Genomic DNA, 25768 nt, shown 5'->3' with positions numbered 1-25768 from the left:
AACATTGACTGTTCAATGCCAGCAAATATGCTGTATTTTCAAAATACTCCTGTTCCCAAGCTTCTGATCGAAAGGAAATGTGTCTTATTTAGGGAAAACTAAACACACAGGCACCACGATAAACACCCTAAACACTGTGTGTTGGATATCCATCCCTAAATAACTTATATAGTTGCAACAACTATGTGGTCACCTTTTACATAAAGCTATAAAATACCAGACAATGAATATTTAATCCTTTTTCCTATGGTTCAAATATTCAAGAATAAATACTTGTTTATGACCTGACCATATGTTTTGAACATAATATTTTGCCAAACCAAGCTTAAAAAGTGTGGATTGTTGTTTAAAATATTATTTTCTGTTTTAATTTAATAGTAACAGAATATGAAGGGCATGCCCTGTCCCTGCTTGACGAATGTGAACTCCAAGGATTTGATGGGTAGGTTGTATTTTTAATCTGCATATATATAAAAAATTATACTAGTAAAAAATTTCTTAGCTTTTAGTCACCTATTTGGGACTGATCATTTTAAAGCATTATAATGAATTAGGCTCTGTTCATGTACATATGCTAGTAATTAATGCTAATATATCATGGTCATCCATCTCTAAGGACCTGACATAGCGAATCAAAAAGAGAAATTATAAATATCAAGAAACCCTATACTTACCGTGCATATATTTTTACTTAAAATCCTTAGTGTTTGGCTTTTACCATGTCAATATAAAGAAGAACATTGATGAGAACTATTATATTCATCATACAGTGTAACAATGCTGTGGTCTTCTTTTGCAAGAATAGCTATTCAATAGTGAATTTTGCTGTGATTGATTGGAATAGATATTTTGTAACAACAAAATCTATTTTCTGAATGAATAAAAGATGCTGGTTTTAATTATCTCATAATTTATTGACTAAGTAGATATGGTTTTGTTTTGTTTGTTTTGTTTTACAGGTTTAGCATTTTATTATGAATGGATTGTCACATAGTTCTATATTACATATCAATTAAGGCAACACTGTGTGGCTTTAGTTTTTATCACCAGGGATGAAAAGCAAGTCTTTATTCTAACTCCCCTGATAGTGCTGATGGCTGGGCACCTAACTGGAAGGTGGTTGCTTTCTTGAGCCCTGTATGGCCTGTAGAGATACAAAATCTCTCTGATCTGATGAGACCGTCAATTCTCTGCTAAAGCAAAACACTGCTCTGGATAACCTGGGGAAAACCGTGGTATGTTTGGTTTAGAAAGGGACCTGTGACATGCTTAGATAGGGCACCATTCCCATACTAGGGGTAAGCACAGAGCATCCTAAGACCCCCTGTTCATTGATCTCTTTTTCATCATCTTCAAAAGCCTCTTCCCTATCTTTGACCATGGCATATAGGTATTTCTGATGCTGGAACTCCAGGTCATTTATGTTACTCTCAGCTGTGGTGAACTTCACCTCACCTATGCCTTCACCTGAGAACCAGTGCATGAAGGCCTTGTGGTGGAACATGGCCAGGAACTGCTCTGAGATGCTCTTGGATAACACATCTGGATGCATGGTGGTGTTGCCAATGAAAGTGGAGGCCATCTTCAGGCCCCAGGGCAGGCTGTCACACATGGTGACCTTGATGTTGTTGGGAATCCACTCTACAAAGTAACTGCTGTTCTTGATTTGGATGGACAGCATCTGCTTGTCCACCTCCTTCATGGACATTGGGTCCCGAAAGACAATGACCATGATCAGGTAGCGGCCCATGGTGTGGTTCACAGGTGGTTATGTTCTTAGCGTTGAATATATGCTGTGTGAGCTTGGACACTGTTAGGAGCACTGTACCGCTGACTTCCCAGGGCTGTGAGGTGGGGGCAAAGCAGGGCATGAAGGGATATAGGCATGGGAAAGGCACCATGTTCACAGCCAGCTTTCGCCAGGTTGATGTTGAGCTGGCCAGGGAAACAGAGTGATGTGACACTGCTCATGGTGCCAGACACCAGGTGGTTGGGGTCCCCCTTGGTGGGTATGGTCAGCTTGAGCATGGAGAAGCAGATGTCTTAGACATTCATAACAGGCATTGGAAACTTGCTTGTAATGCCTTGCTGGAGTGTGCTGAAATTGCTCACTGGCATTTGAACATTAGGAACAAGGCAAATGAGATACAGAATTGATTACAAATGTAATGGATTAATGTATATAATGAAAACGTATTACTTTGGGGAGGGTGTTTATGCAAGACTTGCTATCTGAGAGCGTTAAAAGATGATATGTGGATGATTGCCACATGGCAATGGGGAGAAGGGAAGAAAAGACCAGTGAACCACTGAGGTCTTGAAAGGCAGTTGATCTTCATTTTCCCCAAAATAAGAAGAAAGCTTTAAAGCTTCCAAGGAAATATTAAGATGCATGAAGGGTATTGTTACCATCAAAGAAAGCACTGAATTGCAGTAAAAGAAAGTAGTGCCTAGTGAGGCATAAAATTTAGAAGGTAAAACATGATTAAACAAAAGGGTACATAAGAAGGCTAGATGGCTATACTATAAAAGCATTGACAGTCAAGAGGACAAGGTGGGCAATTACTGTATAATTTCATACCTAGAAGTGAGCAGAAGGATAAATAGGCTACATAGGAGGAAATGATTCTGGAAGTGTACATTTAAAAAAATGTGTTTGGGAAATTTATGCCAAATGAGCGACTTAGTGTGGTCCAAAGTCCCAAGCTACAAGTATAAGAAGATCATGGCTTCATTCTAAGTCTTTGCTTTGGACCTTGGTTATATAAATAAAAGTCAGGGTAGCAGATGTACATATGAAATCTGAACTTACTCACTGGTGGTATGAGACGCTCTGATGAGTGTGGTATCTGTCAGTGTCTTCTCTTGGTGATTACACCATCTGGGGATCTAGAATGGCTTTGAAGAAGGAAAAAGGATTGCTCAAATTCAGAGAAAGGGTTTTTTTTCCCTTTACATAAATGTATTAATTTTTAATTTATTTCCCATGTGGAAATTATTTTGCACTATGATATTAAAAGATACATAAAGCTTTTAGTTACTACACATTCTAAAACTGTTGTGTGAACTAAGTAAGTCCATTGATTTGTTCTAATCCTATGGTATACTGATTTACTTTGGGTGTATAATGATTTTAAATATCTATTAGAAGTAATCTATGTTCCAAATATTTTAAATAGTTCATTTATTTTGATGGATTTAGCTTTTCTAATAGGAGCTGGTGTGGTTGGAGTAACTACCTTAATTAAAGGTAATTCTAATTCCCCTTACTTAGAAATACATGGACTGTTGTGAAACAGTGGAAACATGATTATTTCAACAAACACTTCAAGAGAACAAATCTCTAACAAGAATTGTTCAGACAGGAAATATCTCTCATTGAACCTGTTTAAAGAATGACTATAGGTCTCTGCATCTGCTCCCATCAGTTCTGGATGAAACCTCTCTGATGACAGTTATGCTAGGCTCCAGTCTATGAGTATAGCAGAATATCATTCAGACTCATTTCATTCACTTTTTTTTTCTGGTGGTATTTGGTTCTATCCTAGGTCTCCAAGCTATCCAGACTCTGGTTTCTGGCCCTCCAGGCAGTGCCAAGCAGAGGCTTCCTCTCATGGCACGGGTCTCAAGTTAGTCCAGTCGTTGGCTGGCCACTCCCACAGTTCTGTGCCACCGTTATTCACAGTATATCCTAAGACCCACAGACATACATTAGGCAGAGCTCTGGGAATCCTGCAGAAGAGAGGGAGGGAGGATTATAGGAGCCAGAGGGTTCAAAGACACCACAAGAAAATAGTCCACAGGATTAACTAACCAGGGCTCATGGAGGCTTGCAGAGACACAAGGGACAATCAGGGAGCTTGCATGGATGGGTCTGACCTAGGTCATCTACATTCATGTTATGGTTGTGTAGCTTGGTGTTCTTTGTGGAAATCCTAACATCGGGAGCAGGGGCTGTCTCTAACTCTTTGCAGGCTTTGGGGACCCTATCCCTCCTATTGGGTTTCCTCGTCCAGCCTTAATATGAGGAAATGTGCCTAGTCTTATTGTAACGTGTCATGGCATGTTTGGTTGATATTCCTGGGAGGTTTGCCCTTTTCTGAAGGAAAAGGAAGAAGAGTGGATCCAGGGAAGAGGGGAAGAAGGAGAGGACTGGGAGGATAGGGGGGAGGAAAAACTGAGGTCAGGATATAATATATGAGATAATAGTAATAAAAAAAAGAATGGCCATAAGAATATTTTTGAAAAAAGTTTATACAAAAGACTTAAAGATGGGATGTGGCCGAACGTGCCATTTCATTTTGATGAGTGGTGGAATCACATTCCCCCAGGAGCTCAGCCTGTGGCGTCCCTCTTTGACAGCAGTGGAGTTATTGATTGGAAGTGGTTAGTAAGTTATTCATGGCTTCTAGACAGGAGGTTGGGAAGCTGCAGTCCAAAAAAGCTTCAGGGCAGCTTAGTCAGCAAAGTGAAACAGTTTGCTAGATGATGTTTAAGAAATACTATTTCCTAAGATTTTAGAGTTTTTAAAAACGAGTTCCATATGCTTCTGTGAAGACACATTGTGACATATTTCGAAAGCCAAGAGAAACAGCAGATCAACACTCAATGACAGCTGCTGTCCCACTCCAGTGTGTTCTAGCAAACACTGTGGGATCCATGGCTAAAACTTGGGGGAGGTTGGGTTCCATATTGCCCCTTATTTACATGGCCTGACAAAAAAGTTATATAAGGGCAAAGAAGAGAATGATGTCAGCTGTGCTGACTAGAAGCCATGGCAGGCGCATTTTCTATAAACTGAACACTGTTAAACCAACCTGTAGCATTTATGAAATTGTTAGTATATTAATCTTTGCTTTTCTTGTGTGCATGTGTGTGTGTGTGTGTGTGTGTGTGTGTGTGTGTGTGTGTGTGTGTGTAATTTTCTGGATTATACAGCATTACTCTTTTGTTCATAATACTATTAGATATATAAACTATAATGTAGATGTTACTTGGCTGTCATTGACATTTTCTCAGATTTAACTGTGGTATTTGTAATAGTAAGGTTTTTTTTTTTTAAGCCAAACTCTGAGTCAGAAAACAATCTGACTTTCAACATTTCAAAGATAATATTGATTGTGATAGAAGATATGCAAGCAATCCCTTAAAAACCTGTGTTATTTTTCTTTTAGAAAAGGAAATAAATGTACCCTGATTCTACTTTTCTAGAAAGAATCATTCTACTGAGTCCAGTGGCCAAGTTTTCTCACCTGAGAACAGCAAGACTTAACAGATGCAGAGGAGTCATTTGAGTAACTTTTCATTGTAAAGTAACTTATTGCAAAAGGGTGAATTTTTCTTCTTTCCCATAATTATAGTAAATACATTCATTTATGTCATCTACCTGGAGGCCGTCTTAACAGTTTGATTAGTTATATTAGTTATTTTTCCTGTAAAGTTACAAAATACTCAGAATTTTTTTAAAAATCAGCTTAAGGGAAGAAGGGCTTGACTTGGCTTACAGTTTGAAGGTGGTGCCATCTTCATGGTGGGAAGGCATGGAGCAGGCATGTGAGGCTGCAGGTCACATGATTTCCATGGTTATAAGCAGAGAGGGATGAATGCTGGTGCTCAACCCATTTTCTCCCATTTGTATTCAGTCTGGGATGAAAGTCTATAGAATGGTGCTGCCCACAGTCTAAGTCTTCCTTCCTCAGTTAAACTTTTCTAGCAATAGACTCATAGACTTAACCAGAAGTCTGTATCCATGGTGATCCTAAATGCAGTTGACGATGAAGATTAACAGTGATCTAGTAGTTAACACAAATCAGTATATTCTTTTCTAACTCATTCAATTTCATGTTGACTTTATTGGTTCAAAGTTATTTTCAAAGTAATAAAATTCCCATAAGGCTATATTCTTTGGATTTCATACATAGAATGGAAATGATAAATTGAGTGATAGATACTTACTAGTGGGTGACCATGGGAAAGCTCCTTAGTCATTCTAAGCCTTAGCTTCCTGATATGTAAATTGAGGTTATCATTTATCTATTATCTGCAGCTATCACTTAAATAAGTTAATACCAGGAGAGTGCTGAGAACAGTGTCTGATATGTATGCAGTCATATCCACTAACTGATATTCACTAATGGTACTTAGTCACTCTTACTTGTGGTGATATTTTATTTGTGCTGAAATTTGTGGTAATATTTTATTTGTGCTTTAATAAATAAAGCTTGCCTGGAGATCAGGGGGAAAAGGCCAGCCATTTTAAGTAAGCAAAGTCAGGCAGCACAATCCCTTAATCCAGTCACTTAGCAGGCAGGGTCTCTGTGTGTTCAAGGCCATACTAGGGAACAGAGCCAATCATGGTGACACACACCTTTTATCCCAGTACCAACCATAGAGACCTGGAGGTCTGTACAGACAGACAGTGACAAGGAAGTGAGGTAGCTGGGCTAAGAGCCAATGAGAGGGCAGAAGAGCAAGGCAATAAAGGAGTGGGTAAGACAGGAAGTGGCTCAAATTTGGAAGCTGCAGAGCTGGTGAGGTAAGGTGGGCTGGTGGCTATTCCTATTTCTCTGATCTCTAAGGCTTTCACCCCTGTATTTGGCTCTGTGTTTTTCATTTAATAAGACCATCTAGAAATTCATCTACACTTACTCCATTGTTACAGTTATAATTTGGATTTGTTTCAAAGGATTTTCCTAACTTCTATATTATGGCAGAGTTTTACAGGTTATTTGTTTGTTTGTTTGGCAGAATGGGCATGGAAAGGCCCTCCCTGACTCTAGCAAGGAGGAACATAACTATGCTGCTGTCACCTGTAGTCATGTGTTGCCATCCTATGTATATAAGAATCAAGCTCTTTCAAGCTCAATTATATTTTGGGGTGGTGGTGGGGGAAGAGTTTATATGGTCCTTTTAGATCACACACAGCATGTACATGGTCATGGATAAGGATTTCTACAGAGTTCATAAAACATTGGGAAATTTTGAAACCAAACAGATAAAAGTTCAAAAACTTGGAGTGACATGCTTTTGGATGTTAACAAGCAAATGCTGGTTAGATGTGAGTTGGGATATTCACTGTTTACTACTTTGTAGCTCAAACTATTTGGTCTATGGAGAACTGTGAAGGGTCTGGTTTTATTAATCATTTGTACCTGTGTAGTGCTGTGTCTTCTGAGCCATTGTCCCTTACTAAAGGTTTGAGGTTATTTTGAGTGATCATATCCACTACCCAGTCATATACACTATGTAAGGAAGGTCAGAAAATGTTTTAAATTCTAAATTTCATGAATTCAACAAATTTCTTTTCTTCTGCTTGCTTCTCTGTTTCCAGTGTTGTCTGTGTTGGTGGAGATGGATCTGCTAGTGAAGCAGCCCACGCACTGCTCCTCAGAGCTCAGAAGAATGCTGGGGTGGAGATGGACTGCCTCCTGACTCCCATTGGAGCACAGCTTCCTCTTGGCCTAATACCAGCAGGCAAGGAGTAGCTGCAGATTCATTAAACTGCTCCCTGTCCTCTTTGTCTTCTATCCCAAAGACAAAACATCATGACCAAAAACAAGCTGGGGAGAAAAGGGCTTATTTCATCTTACGGCTTACAGTCAATCACTTAGGGAAGCCATGGCCGGAACTGAAGCAGAGGCACAGAAGGGTGTTGCTTACTAGCTTGTCCCATGGCTCTCTCAGCTATCTTTACAACTGGGTACCATCTTCCCAGGGGTAGCACCAACCACAGTGGGCTGGACTCTCCCATATTAATTCTTCATTAATGAAGAAAATACCTCATATCCCACAGACTTGCCTACAGGCCAGTCTGATGTGGAGGTATTTTTTCAATCGAGGTTCCTTCTTCCAAGATAGTGCTAGCTCATGCCATGTTGACAAAAACAAATCTGTACAATGTTCTCTTCTGTAATTCCATTTCCTATCTCCTAATAATACTCAAATGTCTTTGGTTCTGAAACAGCCTCACTCAATGCCCAGCATTTCAACAAGCAAATGTAAAATATAGGGCAAGAAATTTAATCTTTTGGAGCCTCATTTTTTTCTAATCTATATTAGAAGAATCATATATAATATCCACTTGATTACAAGATTATTGTACTATGAAGTTTGATGTGCATAGACACTTGGGCAATTATCAGAGGAATTTTTATTTCACTATGAAAAAGTCTAGTGACACCCAGAACCAGATGGGAAGTTTCAAAGCAGGGCTGCTCTACATATGATGTTTACAGTGTCCTGTGAGGTAAAATGTAAAACTTGGGCAACTGTAACTTCAACAGGTAACTTCCTTCTGCCTGGAGAGAGAACCCAAGTCCGGGAGGGCAGTCTCCTTCAAGGCTCTCAGGTTCCTCATCTCTTATCCCAAGAATATCTCTAGTGCCTTAGCACGGGGAATATGCAATAATGTTTATTAAGTTGTGTGAATATACAGAACACCTAAAATATAGGCTCCACCATAATAAAAATGAAGGCAAACCCTGGAAACGCTTGAAGAATAGGAAGGGAGCCTTTGATAGGAGATGGAGTGTAATAGTAGGCCAGTTGATGGACACTCTGCATACATGCCACAGAAAGGGGTCTGACTTTGACCTGAGAAGCAGTACGAAATTATGGGATGTTTTAGGTCAGGGAAACCATTCAATGGAGCCTAGTCCAAGAGAATTTATTTAGATACAGGATGCAGAATTACTTGTGGAGAAAGCAGAGATCAAAGCAAGTGAAACAGAGCAAGACTATGTACAGTTAAGGAAAGAATATATTATTATGTACATAATTCACTCATTCCACTGAACAATCATAAAGGGAATTTGTTACTTTTTCATTTTAAAGAGAGTTTAAATTGCTGTGATAAAACACCATGACCAAAAGCAATCTGGGGAGGAAATGGTTTATTTCAGCTTAAAGCTCATAGTCTAGTATGAAGGGAAGTCAGGGCAGGAACTTGAGGCAGGAACCTGAAAGCAAGAATTGAAGCAGAGGCCATGGAAGAATGCTGCTTACTGGCGTGCTCCTCATGGCTTGTTCAGCCTGCTTTGTTATAGCATCCAGACCACCTGTCCAATAGTGACACCACACATAGTGAGCTGGACTTTCTCACATGAATCATCAATCAAGAAAATGCCTACAGCCCAATCTGGTCGGGCACATTTTCAATTGACATTCCCTCTCCCCAAATGACTCTGGCTTATGTCAAGTTGACATAGAACTAACCAATAAAAAATCATTATGTATAATTGTTAAGACAAAAACAGGAAAATACATTTTTCTTATGAAAATAAAAAAAGTATGTGTTTAAAAGAAAATTCAATGAGCCGGGCGGTGGTGGCGCACGCCTTTAGTCCCAGCACTCGGGAGGCAGAGCCAGGTGGATCTCTGTGAGTTCGAGGCCAGCCTGGTCTACCAAGTAAGTTCCAGGAAAGGCGCAAAGCTACACAGAGAAACCCTGTCTCGAAAAACCAAAAAAAAAAAAAAAAAAAAAAAAAGAAAATTCAATGTTCTGTTTAATAACCATATCCATGCCATAAATTTAGAATTGCTATTGTAGAGATAGCTCTACTTATGTGTTTAATATGTGAGTGGTTCCCTAAGGGATTAGCTTTAGGGTTTTATTATTGTGAAGCATATTTGTGATTTTGCAAGTACATACATTATTCAGTAGATAACTATAGAAATATCATTTAAAAAAAAAAGAACAGATCCAAATGCCTTTGTAAAGTATGGAGTCTTTTACAAGGCCAATCATTTAAAGGGTGAGAGAGTTTAGAATATACCCTGACAATTTAAAGTACTTACAAAAACCAATAATGTTCTCAAAGAAGACAACAAAACAGCCTTGACCAAAAAGGGGGGAGGGGAGGCAATTTGGACCATTGTTTCATGCTGTTTTATTTTTTGACCTTCAGGGTCATTTTAGTAGTTCTGCCTGTAGCTGGTGGAAGCTTCCCGGCAGTATATGTGCCCAGGCTGCAGTTCTTCTCATTAGCACTTGGATCTCTGAGGTCATTCACTAACCACCATAGCTCAGAAATGGAAAGGGCATCTTCTAAGAAGTGTGCTTTTGACATGGAGGGGAGCTGCTTATAAAAATTGGTCATTATGTCTATATTATGTAACCAATTTTTACAAATGCATAATGTTGAGGTATTGGGAATTTTTTCCCCTTAATTTCAAAGCCTATTTATAATTTGAAGATATCCTGTTATTCAGTGGCTATATCCAGGAATGGCATTGTCATCTTTTTGTTTTGAAGATACAGCAGGCTGCCAAACTCTGGTAGTTGGATAGGAGTTGCAGCTTGCTAATTCTGTCTAATAGGAATGGGAAAGTCATGTGTGGGGTGTTTTAATACGGGGATGCTATGCCTAGTCAGGGTTTTTGATGAAGAATGGGAACAAGAGCTAGGCAGGAAGTTTCCAAGCTGCCCCTGAGTAGACAGAGTCTGCCTTTGAAGCCATTTGCCTCCTGGAGAGAGACACCCAGAGGGAGAATGTTTAGTAAATTACTCCACTGAGCCAACAGACTAAGCTGCTGAATTATCCTCAGACTCCAATGTATCAGATGTAGGAAAGCCAGTATTTGAACTGCTGGCCATTAGGAATTGTGTTTGTTGCTATGGGAACTGGTGCTAAGGAACTATACAGACTGAGTCTGATTAGAAGGGGATGGGGGATAGTGAGAGAAGCCTGAGAGGACATAAAAATAAAAAAGCAATCCGGTTGTTGTAAAACAAGACCTAATCCACACACTGATGGCTCTGAATCATATATTCCTGTAGAGTTTGCATAAATAAATTTCATGCTTTCCAATTAATTTGGGTAGAATAAGATATTGCCGAGGGACTGTTAATTTCTATGATATTTAAGGCAAAGAAGCGATATGTAGGTGCTGCTTTCATGAGAATTTTAGATATGCTTGACTAGGAAGTCATTACATCACATTTATCTGCTTGGATGTAGGAGACATTAACAGCCTTATGAATATTCATGCTGTCTGGTTAATTAAGTTAATTGTTCTGCAGAAGTGCTTGCACTTCCAAGGACAATTTTTTTCATTTATTTATTTATTTATTCATTTATTCATTTATTTATTGCTTCTGTGGGTGCTGCCTAGTACATTACCAGGCAGGGTTTCACTTTCTCTTTCATGAACTGCTGCACGCCCCCCCCCCACCATCTCAACCCAGCTCTTTGTTTTTAGCACATTTCAGCAGGTGTGGGGGAGGGGCTGGTGGGCAAAGTTACTGGTGGTGTTCAGAAAAATAACTTTTCCTGCTAATTAAAATGTTTACCTTCTGCTATTTATGTGAACAGTGTAGTGAGGACATCTTTTCAACTAGCATACAATTTCCTGGAGGAAAAAAAATATTATCTGTAATTTTATGATGTCAAATGCACTTTCTCATGAACTTTTATGTTTTCTTCAGAGTGCTAAAGACACTCATGTCCAAAGATTAAAGGTAACACATTAATATGTAGATGATGAATGATTTCTGACATCTGGTTGTGCTTCCAATGACAACTAAATTGTGTTGGAGGACAGTTGCACAACTTGACAGGTCATGAAGCAAACTGATTTCTAGCATCTCCAAAGGATATTGCTTGAACACTCATCACACTTCAAGATCATGGGGAGCTGTCTTCCCTTTTCTTGAGTCACGATGCATCATGCATAGCTATTGTGACTAACATCATTACATTGTATATCTTAAAGTCTTTCCAGAAGAATGGTTTTACAGTCTTCTTCAACCCCAGGAATGGAGGAAATGACATTATGAAATTCTACAATCAATATTACTAAAGACCCCCCCCCTCTAAGTATGTCTCCTTTCCAAAGCTTTTACTTAAATCTGATGCAGCAAGAAAAAACTGATTTGTTTTCCTTCTGGATAATTCCAGATTCGTCATGAACCATATGAACAATACCTAGGCAGTAGGCTCCAAAAGTTGATGGAGAGTTCTAGTCAAAGGTCCCCAGAATAAAGCATTCTAGACTACCTGTTTTCAGACCAAGAGTGTAAAAATCACCCTGTGCATTTGTGAAAACATTTACCTGGGTCCACTATGTGTGCTCACACACATATTCAATTCACATCACAAGTTGGAGGTGAAACCTAGGAACCAGGTGATGTTGCTACTGCTTATTCATAGACTGCGCCTTTATAAAATTCACCTGGGCTTCTTAAAAACTGTAGATTGATTCATTGTATCTAATGTGAGGCTTGGGAAACAGGTTTTTCTTCAGTTTAAATGGCTTTTCCTCGCTCATTTTGAAAGGACTGAAAACTGTTCATGATTAAACGTACAACATGCTTTGGACACCGTGGAAAGGCTGAATTGGACTAATTACCATATTCACTATTCACTCCCTCACATAGTTATCGTTTTCTTATGTGTGAGAAAATGAATTCTACTCTTAGCAATTTTCAAGCATGTTACACGTGAATTGTAGTCACCATGTTTTACAACAGAACTCTTGATATTCTGACATGGACTTTGTGTCCTTGACCAGAATGGCACTACACTTCCAATCTCTCCACCACTGTTACCTGCTCCCTGCTTCCGTGAGTTCAGTTTTTTCCTTTGTTTCAGATTCCACATTAAGTGAGATTTTTACAGTGTTTCTTTCTCTATACCTGTCTGTCTCATTTTATCTGACATAATATCCTACACATTTGTCCACGTTGCACAAATCACCAGGCTATGTTCTTTTACAAGGCTGCATTCTTTTATAAATATATATGACATCTTTCTTTATGCATTCATATCTTGGGCATAGAGGCTGATCCTAAATCTTGGCTATTGTGAAGAGTGGTGCATGAGCATGGACTTGCAGGTGTGTCCTTGACATGGAGCTTTCATTATTCTCCCAAGTCTCCTCATCCTGTTAGTCACAATACTACTCTCTAATTTCTGCTCTTATGCAGTGTGTGTGTGTGTGTGTGTGTGTGTGTGTGTGTGTGTGTGTGTGTGTAAGAGAACACATGTTACAGAATTTCATTCTTGTGGCTAAATAACCTCCATTGTGTCTGTATTCCACATCCTCTTTACCCATTCATTTGTTGGGGCTATATAGGCTGATGGATCATTTTGGTTATTGTGCATAGTGCCACAGTAAACATGGAAGTGCAAGTATCTCTATGGTAGTTAACTTAGAGTACTTCCAGAATACACCCAGGCTTATATATCTGGGTCATATGGTAGTGCTATTTTAGGTTTGTTGGAAAGCTTCCATATTGATTTCCAAAGTGGCTATGCCAGTTTACATTCTTACCAATGGTAAATAGGGTTTCTCTTTCTCTACATCTTAAGTAGCTTTGGTTGAAATTTGTCCTCTCCCTCCCTCCCTCCCTCCCTCCCTCCCTCCCTTCTTTCCTTCTCTCCTTCCCCCCCTCTCTCATTATTTCACTTATTCTTCTCTCATAAATTGTATCCTAACCACAGTTTCCCCTCACTCCTTTTCTGCTAGTCCCCTGCCACACATGCACCCTCTTCCTCAGATCCACTCCTCCTCAAAAGGGCAGGCCTTTCGGGGATATCAACCAAACATGGCATGTCAAGCTATAATAAAACTAGGCACATCCCCTCATATTAAGGCTGGAAGAAGAAACCCAATAGGAGAAAAAGGATCCCAAAACTAAGCAAAAGAGTCAGAGACAGCCCCTGCTCCTGCTGTTAGGAGTCTCACAAGAACACCAAGCTACACAACCAGAACATATCTGCAGAGGACCTAGGTAAGATCTGTACAGGCTCTCTGATGGTTGCTTCAGTCTCTGTGAGCCACCATGAGCCCTGATTGGTTGATTCTGTGGGCTATTTTCTTGTGGTGTCTTAAGCCCTCTGGCTCCTACAATCCTTCTTCTCCTTCTTCCACAGGATCCCCCAAGCTCCACCTAATATCCAGCTGTGGGTCTCTGCATCTGCTCCCATCAGTTGCTGGATGAAGCCTCTCTCATGATGATTATGTTCAGCTCCAGCCTATGAGTATCACTAGGAATCATTTTATCGACATGTTTGGTTCTCATTTTTTTTATCATGTTTGGTTCTTATCCTTGGTCTCTGGGCTATCCAGACTCTGGTTACTGATCATCCAGGCAGTGTTTGGCACAGGCTTCCTCTTGTGGCATGGCTCTCAACTTGGAACAGTCATTGATTGGCCACCTCAACAAGTTTCTCACCACTTTTACACCAGCTCATCTTGCAGGCATGACTCAATGTAGGTAGAAGGTTGGTGCCCCAATCCCACCACTAGAAGCCTTGCCTGGTTGCAGAAGATGGACAGTTCAGGTTCCATGTCTGCATTACTAGAAGTGTATGCTAGGATTACCCTCATGAACTCCTGGAAGTTTCTATCGAACTAGGTTTCTATTTCACCTCTGAAATGCCACCCAATTCCAGTTGTTTCTCCTAGTACTCTCCCCCTTACCACCTAATTCATCCTGTTCCCATCCCCACTTGTCCTCAGTCTACCTACAAAATCTATTCTATTTCCCCACTTGGGCCCTTCTTGTAACTTATGCCTCTCTGGGTCTGTGGAGTGTAGCGTGGTTATTCTTTACTTTAAACTAATACCCACTTATAAGTGAGTACATACCATGTTTGTCTTTTTTGGGTCTGGGTTACTTCACTCAGGATGATTTTTTTTCTAGTTTCATCCATTTGCCTACAAATTCCACATTGTTTTTTTTTTTTTAATAGCTGAGTAATACTTTATTGTGTAAATGTACCACATTTTCTGTATTCAACCTTTGGTTGAAGGACATCTAGGTTGTATGCAATTTCTAGCTATTACAAATAAAGCTCCCGTGAACATAGTTGAGCAAATGTCCTTGAAGAAGGTAGAGCCTCCTTTGGGTATATGTCCAGGATTGGTATAGCTGGGTCTTGAGGTAGATTGATTCCCAATTTTCTAAGGAACCTCTCTATATATTCCCATAATAGCTGTACAAGTTTGTACTCCCACCAGCAATGATAAAGTGTTTCTCTTGCTCCATATCCTCACCAGCATGAGCTGTCACTTTTGTTATTTATTTTATCGATTCCACTGGTATAAGATGTAATCTCAGAGTCATTTTGATTTGTGTTTCCCTAATGGCTAAGGATGTTGAACATTTCTTTAAGTGCTTCTAGGCCATTTGATATTCCTCTATTGAGAGTTCTCTGTTTAGATCTGTACCCCTTTTTAAAATTGGATTATTTAGTTTGGTGATGTCTTGTTTCCTGAGTTCTTTATATATTTTGGATATTAGCCCTCTGTCAAAAGTGGGGTCAGTGAAAGTCTTTTCCCATTCTGTAGGCTACCGTTTTATCAGTGTCCTTTTGACAGTGACTTTGCCTTATAGAAGTTTGTTAGTTTCGTGAGGTTCCATTATTCATTGTCAATCTTAGGGCTTGTGCTATTGGTGTTCTGTTCAGGAATTTGTCTCTTGTGCCAATAAAGAAGGTTATTCACCACTTTCGCTTCTGTCATGTTCAATGTGTCTGGTTTTGTGTTGAGGTCTTTGATCCACTTGGATCTGAGTTTTGTGCAGGGTGATAAATATGGATCTATATACATTCTTCTACATGTCAATATCCAGTTAGACCAGCACCATTTGTTGAAGATGCTTTCTTTTGTCCATTGTGTATTTCTGGCTTTTTGTCAAAAATCATGTGTCCTTAGGTAAATAGATTTATATCTGGATCTTCAATTTAATTCCATTGATCAGCCTGTCTGTTGTTATGCCAGTATTATGCAGTTTTTATTGCTATTGCTCTGTAGTACAGCTTGCAATTGAGATGGTGATAACCTTGGAAGTTCCTTTATTGTACAGGATTGTTTCAGCTATCCTGGGTTTTTTGTTTTTCCATATGAAGTTTAATATTGTCCTTTTAAGGTCTGTAAGAATTGTGTTGAGATTTTGATGGGGATTACATTGAATCTGTAGATTGCTTTTGGTAAAATAGCCATTGTTTTACTATGTTAATCTTACTGTATATGATCCATGATCATGGGATCATATACATTTTCTGATATATTATTCAATTTCTTTCTTCAAAGGCTTGAAGTTATTGCAATACAGGTCTTTCACTTGCTTAGTTAGAGTTATCCCAAAATATTTTATATTATTTGTGGCTATTGTTTCCATGGTTTCTTTCTTAGCCTGATTTTTGTTTGTATATAGGAGAGCTACTGAATTTTTTGAGTAAATCTTGTACCCTGACACTTTGCTGAAGATATTTATCAGCTATAGGAGTTCCCTGGTAGAATTTTCGGAGTTGCTTATATATACTATCATATTATCTGTGAATAGCAATACTTTGACTTCTTCCTTTTTAATTTATATCCTCTTGATCTCCATTAATTGTCTTATTGCTCTAGCTAGAACTTCAAGTACTATATTAAATAGATATAGAGAGAATGGACAACATTGTCTTGTTTCTTATTTTGGTGGAATTGTTTTGAGTTTTTCTCCATTTAATTGGATGTTGGCTATAGGCTTGCTGTAAATTGCCTTTATTATGTATTTGCATCCCTGATCTCCCTAAGACTTTTATTATGAAGGAGTGTAGGATTTTTGTCAAATGCTTTTTCAGCATCTAAATGAGATAGTCATGTGAGTTTTTTTTTTCTTTCAGATTGTTTATATGGTGGATTACATTGGCAGATTTTCATATGTTGAACCATCCCTGCATCTCTGGGATGATCATGGTGGATGATCTTTTGATGTATTCTCAAAATTGGTTTGCCAGTATTTTATTAAGTATTTTTGCATCAATATTCATGAGGGAAATTGGTCTGCAATTCTCTTTTTTTTGTTGAATCTTGATGTGGTTTAGGTATCAGGCTGACTGTAGCCTCACAAAATGAATTTGGCAATGTTCCTTCTGTTTCTATTTTGTGGAATAATTTGAGGAGTATTGGTATTAGTTCGTCTTTGAAAGTCTGGTAGAATTCTGTGCTAAAACTGTCTGGCCCTGGGCTTTTATTTTGTTGGGAAACTTTTATTGACTTCTTCTCTTTCTTTAGGGGGTATATGTCTATTTAAATTGTTTATATAACCTTGATTTAACTTTAGTAAGTGGTATCTATCAAGGAATTTGTCCATTTCTTTTAGATTTTTCCAATCCAGTGGAGTACAGGTTTTTGAAGTATGACCTAATGATTCTTTGAATTTCCTCAGTGTCTGCTGTTATATCCCTCTTTTTGTTTCTGATTTTGTTGATTTGGATATTATCTTTGTGTCTTTTAGTTGGTTTGAATAAGGGTTTGTCTATCCTGTTGATTTTCTCAAAGAAACAACTCTTTGCTTTATTGATTCTTTGTACTGTTCACTTTGTTTCTAATTTATTGATTTTAGCCCTCAGTTGGATTATTTCCTGCCATCAACTCCTCTTGGGTGTATTTGCTTCTTTTTGTTCTAGAGCTTTCAGGCATGCTGTTAAGTTGCTAGTATGAGTTCTCGACAATTTCCCCATGCAGGCACTTAATGCTACGAATTTTCCTGTTAGTACTGCTTTCATAGTGTCCCATAAGTTTGGGTATGATGTGCATTGATTTTCATTGAATTCTAGGAAGTCTTTAATTTCTTTCTTATTTCTTCCTTGACACAGTAGTCATTCTACAGAGAATGTTCAGTTTCCGCGAGTTTGTAGACTTTCTGTTACCTGCCTCTGTACCATGGTCAGTAATGAGAGACATGAACTAGGAAGCTGCTCTTACCTCTGTTCTAGTATCTCTTTTTAAGTTCTCTCGGGTTGTAGGTGGAAACTCATGCCCCATGTTGGGCACCAAATATAGATGTAAGTTTCCGTGTCCCACCCAGTCCCACAGCTGCTCAGTCCCAAGTAAACACACAGAGGCCTATATTAATTACAAACTATATGGCCTATGGCTCAGGCTTCTTGCTAGCTAGCTCTTACAACTTAACTCAGCCCATTCCTATTAATCTATGTTTTGCCACATGGCTTTGTGGCATTGCCTGCTCTCTGACATCCTACTTCTCTTGGCAGCTGCTTGCAGCATCTGCCCTGACTCCACCATTCTCTATCTTTCTTGGATTTCCTGCTTGGCTCCATTCTGCCCTGACATAGGCCAATGCAGCTTTATTTATTAACCAATGGAAGCAACGCATATTCACAGCATACAGAAAGACATCCCACAGCAAGGACATAATTTTAAAAGTCCGTAGTTTAACATAACTATTATGAACTCATAGATAGTGCCTTATTCAGCCATCATCAGAGAGGCTTCTTCCTGCAGCAGATGGGAACAAATACAGAGCCCCATAGCCAAACATTATTTATATAGAGAGAGACCTTGGAAGACACAGCTTCAAATGGGATGTGTCCATCAAATCCCTCCCATCAGAGCTCAGGGGAACCATTGGAAGATTAAACAGAAAGAAAGTGTAAAAGCCAGAGGGGAAGGAGGACACCAGGAGAACAAGGCCCCCTAAATCAGCTGAGCAAGGCCCATATGAACTCAGAAACTGAAGTAGCAAGCACTGGGCCTACATGGGTTTTTACCAGATACTCTGTGTATATATTATAGCTTTTAGTTTAGTATTTTTATGGGACTCCTGAGTGTGAATGAGTGGATCTTTGATTCTTGTGTCTTCTCTTGGGCTTTTTTTTAAGCCTTCTATTGGATTGCCTTGTCCAACTTCAATTTGATGGGTTTTGTTTTATCTTATTATACCTTATTTTTTATGTTTTGTTGTTACCTCTTAGCAGCCTGTTCTTTCCTAATGAGAGACAGAAAGAAGGGAGTGGATCTGCATGGAAGGTGAGGTGGGGAGGAACTGAATGGAGTAGAGGGAGGGGAAACTTTAATCAGGATATATTGTATGAGAAAAGAATATATTGTTAATAAAAGGGGGGATTTCCAGTTAATAGAAAAAGAGTCAAAAAGTTTTAAAAATGTAAAAGGTTATAAATGCACAGGAAGCTAAAGTTAACTTAGTACTAATACAAACTTTAAATTTACTATAATACAGAAGTATAGCATTTATAAAATTGATAATAGTGTGCAGCATTGTCCAAGTCCTTTACACCCATGCCTTGATTTAATCAACCTCATTTCTGGAATCCCCACTCATGGTACAAAAGCACCTTTGATTGTTATTTTTAAAATACTTCTTGGTATTTTTCCTCTACTTTAGATATAGCCTTACCATGGTGTTAGAGTTATCTATATTGTCCAGCACAGTAACCTGGCTTGAAGCTAGGAGCAATGGTATATAGTTTAGGCATGTTCAAGGTTATACCATCCCGGATTGTGTGAATCTGCTCTTTGAATTTGGCATGGTGACAAAGGCACTTAAAAACATATTTCTCAGACTGGGTTGCCTTCACAAATGACACTTGTCTGTATTTTGGATGTGAGCTCCTCATCAGCTATGGGCTTTCTCATGTGTTTTCCAGTTCTGTTGTTCATCTCCAACTCTAGAGTTTCTTGATCTATGTGAAGCTTTTCAGTGGGGTATAATCCTATGTGTACATTTTTCCTTTGGGGATTAGAACAACAGCATGGCACTCTCCCTCTCTCTTGGCTTCCACTAATGGTCTGGCCGTATCTAATCAATTATCAGTTGGGTTTGGGTACAAGTTATGTGAGAGTCTGATTTCACTTTCCTGCATGTGGACATCCAGTGTTTAGTTTTGGTGACTATAACTTTCTTTTGTTGTTTTGTTTTTGTATGTTTATTTAATACCAGTTTCACCATAAGTGCTGGAGTTATCCATTTAGGGTCTTGGTCTTATATTCTGTTGATATATATACCTGTTTTTAATGCCAGCAGCATGCTGTTTCAACAACTAGGGCTTTATAGTAGATTTTGAAGTTGTAAGCGCTATGTAAATTTTCATAGAGATTGCTTTGGATCCTTTGATAGGAACTGCTTAGGATAGTGCTGATATTTTAGCAGGATTACCTCTCCTAGTTTGTGAACACAAGATAGCGATGCATTTATTTCTGTCACCTTCAATCTCTTCCATTGATGTTTATAGCTTTAAGCTTGCAAGTCCTTTGTTTCTTCAGGGAAATTTGCTCCTAAGTATCTTTGGCAGTATTTGCAAATGGCTTATTGTCTTGATTTCTTTGCAACAATTTGCTATAAGTAAATAAAAACATTATATGTACATATTAATTTTGTATCCTGCAACTTTACTGAAGTCTTTGGGGTTTTCTAAATGATCATGTTGTTTGCACCAATGACAATTTAACTCCTTCTTTTCCAATTTCTTTATCTAGTTCTCTTGAGTAACTGTTCTGACCAAAACTAGGATGATTTTGATATTTGTGTGCTGTTCATAATGGGCACCGTTCAGTAAACAGTCATATTGTCATATTTTAAGTAATTAGAGTCCGAGCATAGCTTGTTTTTGGCAAATCAGTCAGAATGACTTTAGCAGTTAGTGAGGTGAGCTTTGGTGGCATTGTATTGTTATGGCTAGAGTTTTGGTTTAATTATGCTCATTTGTCATTAGTTATTAAAAATGTGCTTATTGTTGTTTAATGTTTGGTTATGTAATGCTTATTTCAATGACATCTTAGTTGACAGTAGCAGCAGCTGAGATATTTCAGCTTCTGCAACTGAATATCAAAGGACAGTTGCCGGTGACACTACTGAAGTGCTTGGTCATGGTCACAGAAATGCCCCTGGCTAGCCAAATCCAGCGGATTGCCCAATTTACCCTCTTGCCATACATTCCAATGTTCTTACTGGCCTTGAGAGGAAGAGTGGTTACTTCCCCCTTTGGAAGCAAGCCTGTATGACTTTGGTCACATATAAATATCACAGGACCTTCGCTAGGGAGTTTTTCCCTTCAGTGAGTAGATGGAGGAATCCTAGAGTATTTAGATTAGCCCAATGATTATGAAAATCAGAAATTACATCTTGCATACACATTTTTAGATGGCAATAATCAGTTTAAGTATTATCTTCACATGGGACAGTTTTCCTCTCAGATGTAGAAAGGAAACCCACTTGAAGTGAGAGTTTTACCTCTAAGATTCACAGAATGTATTTTGAACATGCCTGTCAGAGTTTAAAATGATAAGGTATTTTTTCATTATTGACTGAATTATCTATGCATTTGTCTTTGCTCAATACAGACATTCTTCTGCTGTTAGTGCCCATTTTTGTATAGAAGCTAAAGGCTTATTCGTTAAAGTTGGATGGAATAAGCCTCTATATAATTGTAATTTTGAAAGGAGAATATAAATATCATGATCAAAATAGCTGTGAGTCAATAAACTATTCTCTAATTTGTTATACATGAGAGAGGCCTTACATATGCTAGCCTTATAAGCACTGTATGACTGGGCTCCAGCCCATTTTCTAATATTTTGTGGTATTTTCTAACTTTTATTTATTTAACTTCCTTTTTATTTATTCTTTGTGTCTTTCACATCATGTCTCTTCATATCACCCACCCACCCTCATCTCCCAAAAAATAAAACAAAATAAAATTTAAGAGAAGAAAGGGGGGAAAAAGGAATAAAGGGATAATCTTGTCATGGAAGTTATAGTATGGTACAGTAAGTCACACAGTAAACCCCTTTATCCATACATCTTTACATGCATCAGTTCATCACAAAGAATTATTGGTCTGGTTCAAGGCCCCTGGTCTCTGCTACACCACCGACACTGGGCCCTCACTGGAACTCTTCCTGGACATCCCATTGCTGCCCTGTGTCATGGAGGTACTGCAGTCCTGGGTCTGCAGGACCGACTCCCAACCCCCGTGCCACCCCGTGATCCAGGAGTTCACAGATGGGGTGGATGTTGGGGTGAGCCAACACATAACTCTGGTTCTGGGCCTGGGTAGTTGCAGGGTTGGTCAGCCTGTCAGCTCTCCCATGTCCTCGTCACCAGGGTGAGGTTTCCAGAATCGTGTCCTCAGGATCTGTTCTCCCACACTTACACCTTCAAGGACAGCTCTACTGTGTTGCCCAGGTGAGGTGTAGGGGCTGCCCCCGAGTGCTGCAGCTGATGAGGGGCAGGAGCAGCTCTCCTGTTCTTATGACCTCAGGGCCAGCTCTTCCACCTGCCTTAGGTGTTGAAGGGCTGGGGGGTGCAGTGGAGAGGAACATCTCTTCCCTGCTCGTGTTGCCATGTGACAGATGAGTAATGGGGACAGCTCTTCCATGTTCACAACATTGGGACTGGCACACTCACACCCCCACCAGCAGGCTCAGCTCTGTTGTGCTGCCCAGGTGAGGTACAGGGCCTGCTCTCCCAAGTGTTGCAGCTGGTGGAGGGCAGGAGCAGCTCTTCCTGCTCTTATAACCTCAGGGCCAGCTCTCCCTCCTGCCTCGGGCATTGATGGGCATCTCTCCCCCAACCCATGCCACCATATGGCAGATGAGAGGTGGGGTTAGATCTCCCATGCTCACAGTCTCAGGATTGGCTCACCTGTGCCCTCCTCAACATGGTCAGTCCTGCTGTGCTGCCCAGACAAGATGCAGGGCCCGCTCCTCCGAGTGTAGCATCTGGTAAAGGAGTCAGCTTCTTCACCAACTAAAGGTGGTAGGGGTAGGAGGGGAGGGCGTCTTTCCCTCCTCCCCACCACCACACTGAAGACAAGGGAGGCTGTACTGGCTATGCTCCTCTCAGGTGCTCAGGGCTGGCTTACCTGCACCCCTGTCTATTCTGCTGTACTGCCCACATGAGGCAGAGGACCATTCTCCTGAATGCTGTAGCCGGTGAGGGGTTGGGTCAGGTACCCCACCAGCTGCAGGTGTCAAGGGGCAAGGGGGGGAGTTTTTATAACTTTTAAATCATTTAGAAGTTTGACAGTTCTGCAAACATTTAACGTTTATCTGTGCTGTGAATGGAAAGCTGTATTTCTAATGCTTTTTAATCCATTTTTTCTGTCATAAGCTTCCATTAATTTTTATCTGAACATACATGGTTATGTGTAATAAGAGCACATGTTAATTTAAAACACAGACTCTACTGATATGTATTTCAAAATTGTTTTGGCAGGATCTACGAATGTACTGGCACATTCTCTTTGTGGAATTTCTCACGTAGTGACTGCAACTATGCACATAATAATGGGTGAGAATTCTTCTAGAGAGGTCCAGGTGGGAGAAGGAAGCTTTTGTTCACAGAATTAACTATTGTGTTTCTGTCAGTCTTCTCTGGGAATGGTAAGTTCTCTGTCTCTAAGCATAGAAATGTTTGACTAAAGCTCAAAGGCAAGTCATCTTCTAGTTAAATTGCCTTTCATTTCAACTACTTGCTTTGAAAAGAGCAATAAACGAAGTTTGACTATAATCTTGATGGGGAAAATATAGTAATGGATTTTAAAATCAGTTTTAAAACACAATGGAAAAAGTCCATGCATACATTTGCATATGTAATCTGTGCTATTGTTGGCTTGTACCAGTACTTCAGGACTAAAATCATATTATAGGAAAACTACCAGGGCACACTCACATGTGATAGCATTCAAGTTCAGATAAACGCAATACAAAACCAATATTAGCTATGTTTTCCTGGTATATCTACTTCGGCATCACATGCAAGGCTATAAGATTTACTAATTTGAGTTTCTTTGCTCATCACTTGGAAAACTTGAAAGTGGCATTTACAGTTGTTATAGTAAAGACAGATGCAGAGAAAGCAAGTGTAGTTAGTAGCTATGATGTATGGTACCTGGCAATATTCCTTAAGTAAATAAACATTCTCTCTGCTGTCTGCTGCTGCAACCACTCACTGGGGGACTGCATACACCATCCAAGGTCACATACAGACAGTAGATGTCTGCACATTTAGCTCTGCTGGCAAGCTTCTTCGCTTTGGGTTCTCGGCCATGTTCGGCTTTGGTGGAAGGACTTTGGCTCTGGCAGAGAAATACCGATGGATGTCCCCGAGTCGGCGGAGAGACTTTGCTGTACTCAAAGCTTTGGCCAAACTTCAGTAAGTGTTTTTCCTAAGGCAAAAATTCTGTATCCTAACACCAATGACTATTCATTATGAATTTCATTATTTAGGCCAGAGGATTGCAAAATATCATTTTTACCAGCTGGTTGCTCTCAGGACAAACAAGAAAGGTAAATAAAAGCTCTGTGTAATGTTGATATAGTTACTCATTTTTATTTTTAATAAAACATGTACAATTGATTTGCCTGCATGTATGTACCATATACATGGCTGGTGCCCAGACCAGAAGAGGAGTCAGATCCCCTGAAACTGGAGTTGCAGATAATTGTGAGCTGCCATGTGGTGGTAGGAACTGAATGTGGGCCCTCTGCAAGAGCAGTCAGTGTTCTTAACCACTGCACCTCTTTATTTCTCTTCAAAGAATAAACTACTTTGATTTAAGCAGTTTATTAGACTTGTGCTTTTAGCTGTTTTCTCAAATACTAATGAAGAGTATAGAATCATACACTCCTACATCTTCTAGTAAACATAGAGTTTATCACCTGTCTTCAGAAGCAACCATCCCTCCAGACTGACAGCCAGCCAGTCATCCACCGATCTATCTGTCTAACACTTATTTGAGTGCCTGCCAGGATCCAGACTTTAGGTACAGCCACAAGCCTCAAACACACAGTTTTGGTCTTTATGAGAATTTTTGGAGTAGCATGGAATTTAAATATTAAAGCAACATTGAGGAAGAGTTCCGGTCATTAAAAAATGAAAATTTTTCCTTATAATACATTTATACTGTAAGTGATAACCTATTAAGGAATGTTTTACATATGCAATTATGGGTTCTCTAGTCTCCTCATGTTTAGTAGATGCTAGCTTTGCATATGTGTGACATATTTTTGTTTCTGTTACTTCTAGAAAAACAGAACAATCTCCAGAATCTGGTGAGTCAGAAAGAATGTGCTGTAAGCCCTACCTTGCGCTAGTGACTGGGGAGAGAAAGTAACCATCCACTTCCATTTCCTTTAGACCATAGTGGTCAATGGCAAACCATCCAAGGGCAGTTCTTGAACATCAGCATCATGGCAATCCCCTGTCTGTGTTCAGTGGCTCCCAGGGGCTTTGCACCTGACACCAGGTGAGTATTTCGAGGACTGCTAAATGCTTACATTTTATAAATAATTTTCTCTTTGGGAATACTTCAACTATTTGCTACCTAGAAATGTGTTAAACATGTATTCTCTGATAAAAGTGCAGAGGATAAATGTCAGTGAATGGAGTGCTCAGCTACAAATGGGGCATCCCTATCATCCTCCTGATCCCCACCAAAGCTCAAGGACCATTATGGAAGAGGTGTGGAGAGACTGTAAGAGCCCGAGGTCAGAGGAGGACTGCAATAAAATGGTGTCTTCTGGACAAGACAGTACTGATGCATTCAACAGCAGCTCTGGTTGCCTGAACAGGATCTGTGTAAGATTCAGCCAGTCAATGCCCTAGCATGGTACAGGGAGGGCTCGTGCCCACACCCCTAGCTGATGAGGGGAAGAACTGTCGATGATTTCTGAGAGAAGGAAGAGCCAGTTTTCTTTAAGGATGTGGCCACTGGTAGTTGATCATGTGCATGGCCCCCACATTCATGAGTTGAGCAATACAAAATAGACTCAGTGTATTATTGGGAGATGAAAGATAACATGAAGTTGGGAATGGGTGAGAATGTAGGGAGTGGATCTGGGTGGAATTAGGGGAACAAATGGGGTTTAATGTTATCAAAATATATGAACTTCTCAAAGAATTAATGAAGTATTAAATTTTTAAAGGAATGAGAAATATGGGTAAACAAGGTAGTTTCTCTTTGTATGATATTAAATCTTCCTAAAGGATTTGTCTGCACAATAGAGTGTG

At 39.5% G+C, this 25768-nt stretch overlaps 2 protein-coding genes across 2 annotated transcripts in view; one reads left to right on the top strand and one right to left on the bottom strand.

The window, feature by feature from the left end:
* Positions 1-25768, top strand: part of Cerkl (ceramide kinase like) — a 96252-nt gene that overhangs the window by 63872 nt on the left and 6612 nt on the right. The window contains exons 4-10 of the mRNA XM_028884599.2: positions 379-442; positions 7331-7473; positions 22973-23047; positions 23734-23911; positions 23986-24045; positions 24785-24810; positions 24896-25004. Of these exons, the coding sequence (XP_028740432.1) occupies positions 379-442; positions 7331-7473; positions 22973-23047; positions 23734-23911; positions 23986-24045; positions 24785-24810; positions 24896-25004 (655 nt within the window). The remainder of the gene's footprint in view (positions 1-378; positions 443-7330; positions 7474-22972; positions 23048-23733; positions 23912-23985; positions 24046-24784; positions 24811-24895; positions 25005-25768) is intronic.
* Positions 1199-7179, bottom strand: LOC114703739 (tubulin beta chain-like). The gene is given in 4 exon segments (XM_028884610.2): positions 1199-1747; positions 1749-1919; positions 1921-2042; positions 7152-7179. Coding segments are annotated over 4 exon segments (822 nt in total). The 3' UTR covers positions 1199-1246.

Source organism: Peromyscus leucopus, chromosome 4 (genome assembly GCF_004664715.2).
Source record: "Peromyscus leucopus breed LL Stock chromosome 4, UCI_PerLeu_2.1, whole genome shotgun sequence".
NCBI lineage: Eukaryota > Metazoa > Chordata > Mammalia > Rodentia > Cricetidae > Peromyscus > Peromyscus leucopus.
The sequence above is the reverse complement of the archived record's forward strand: the minus strand, read 5'-3'. Positions and strand labels throughout refer to the sequence as shown.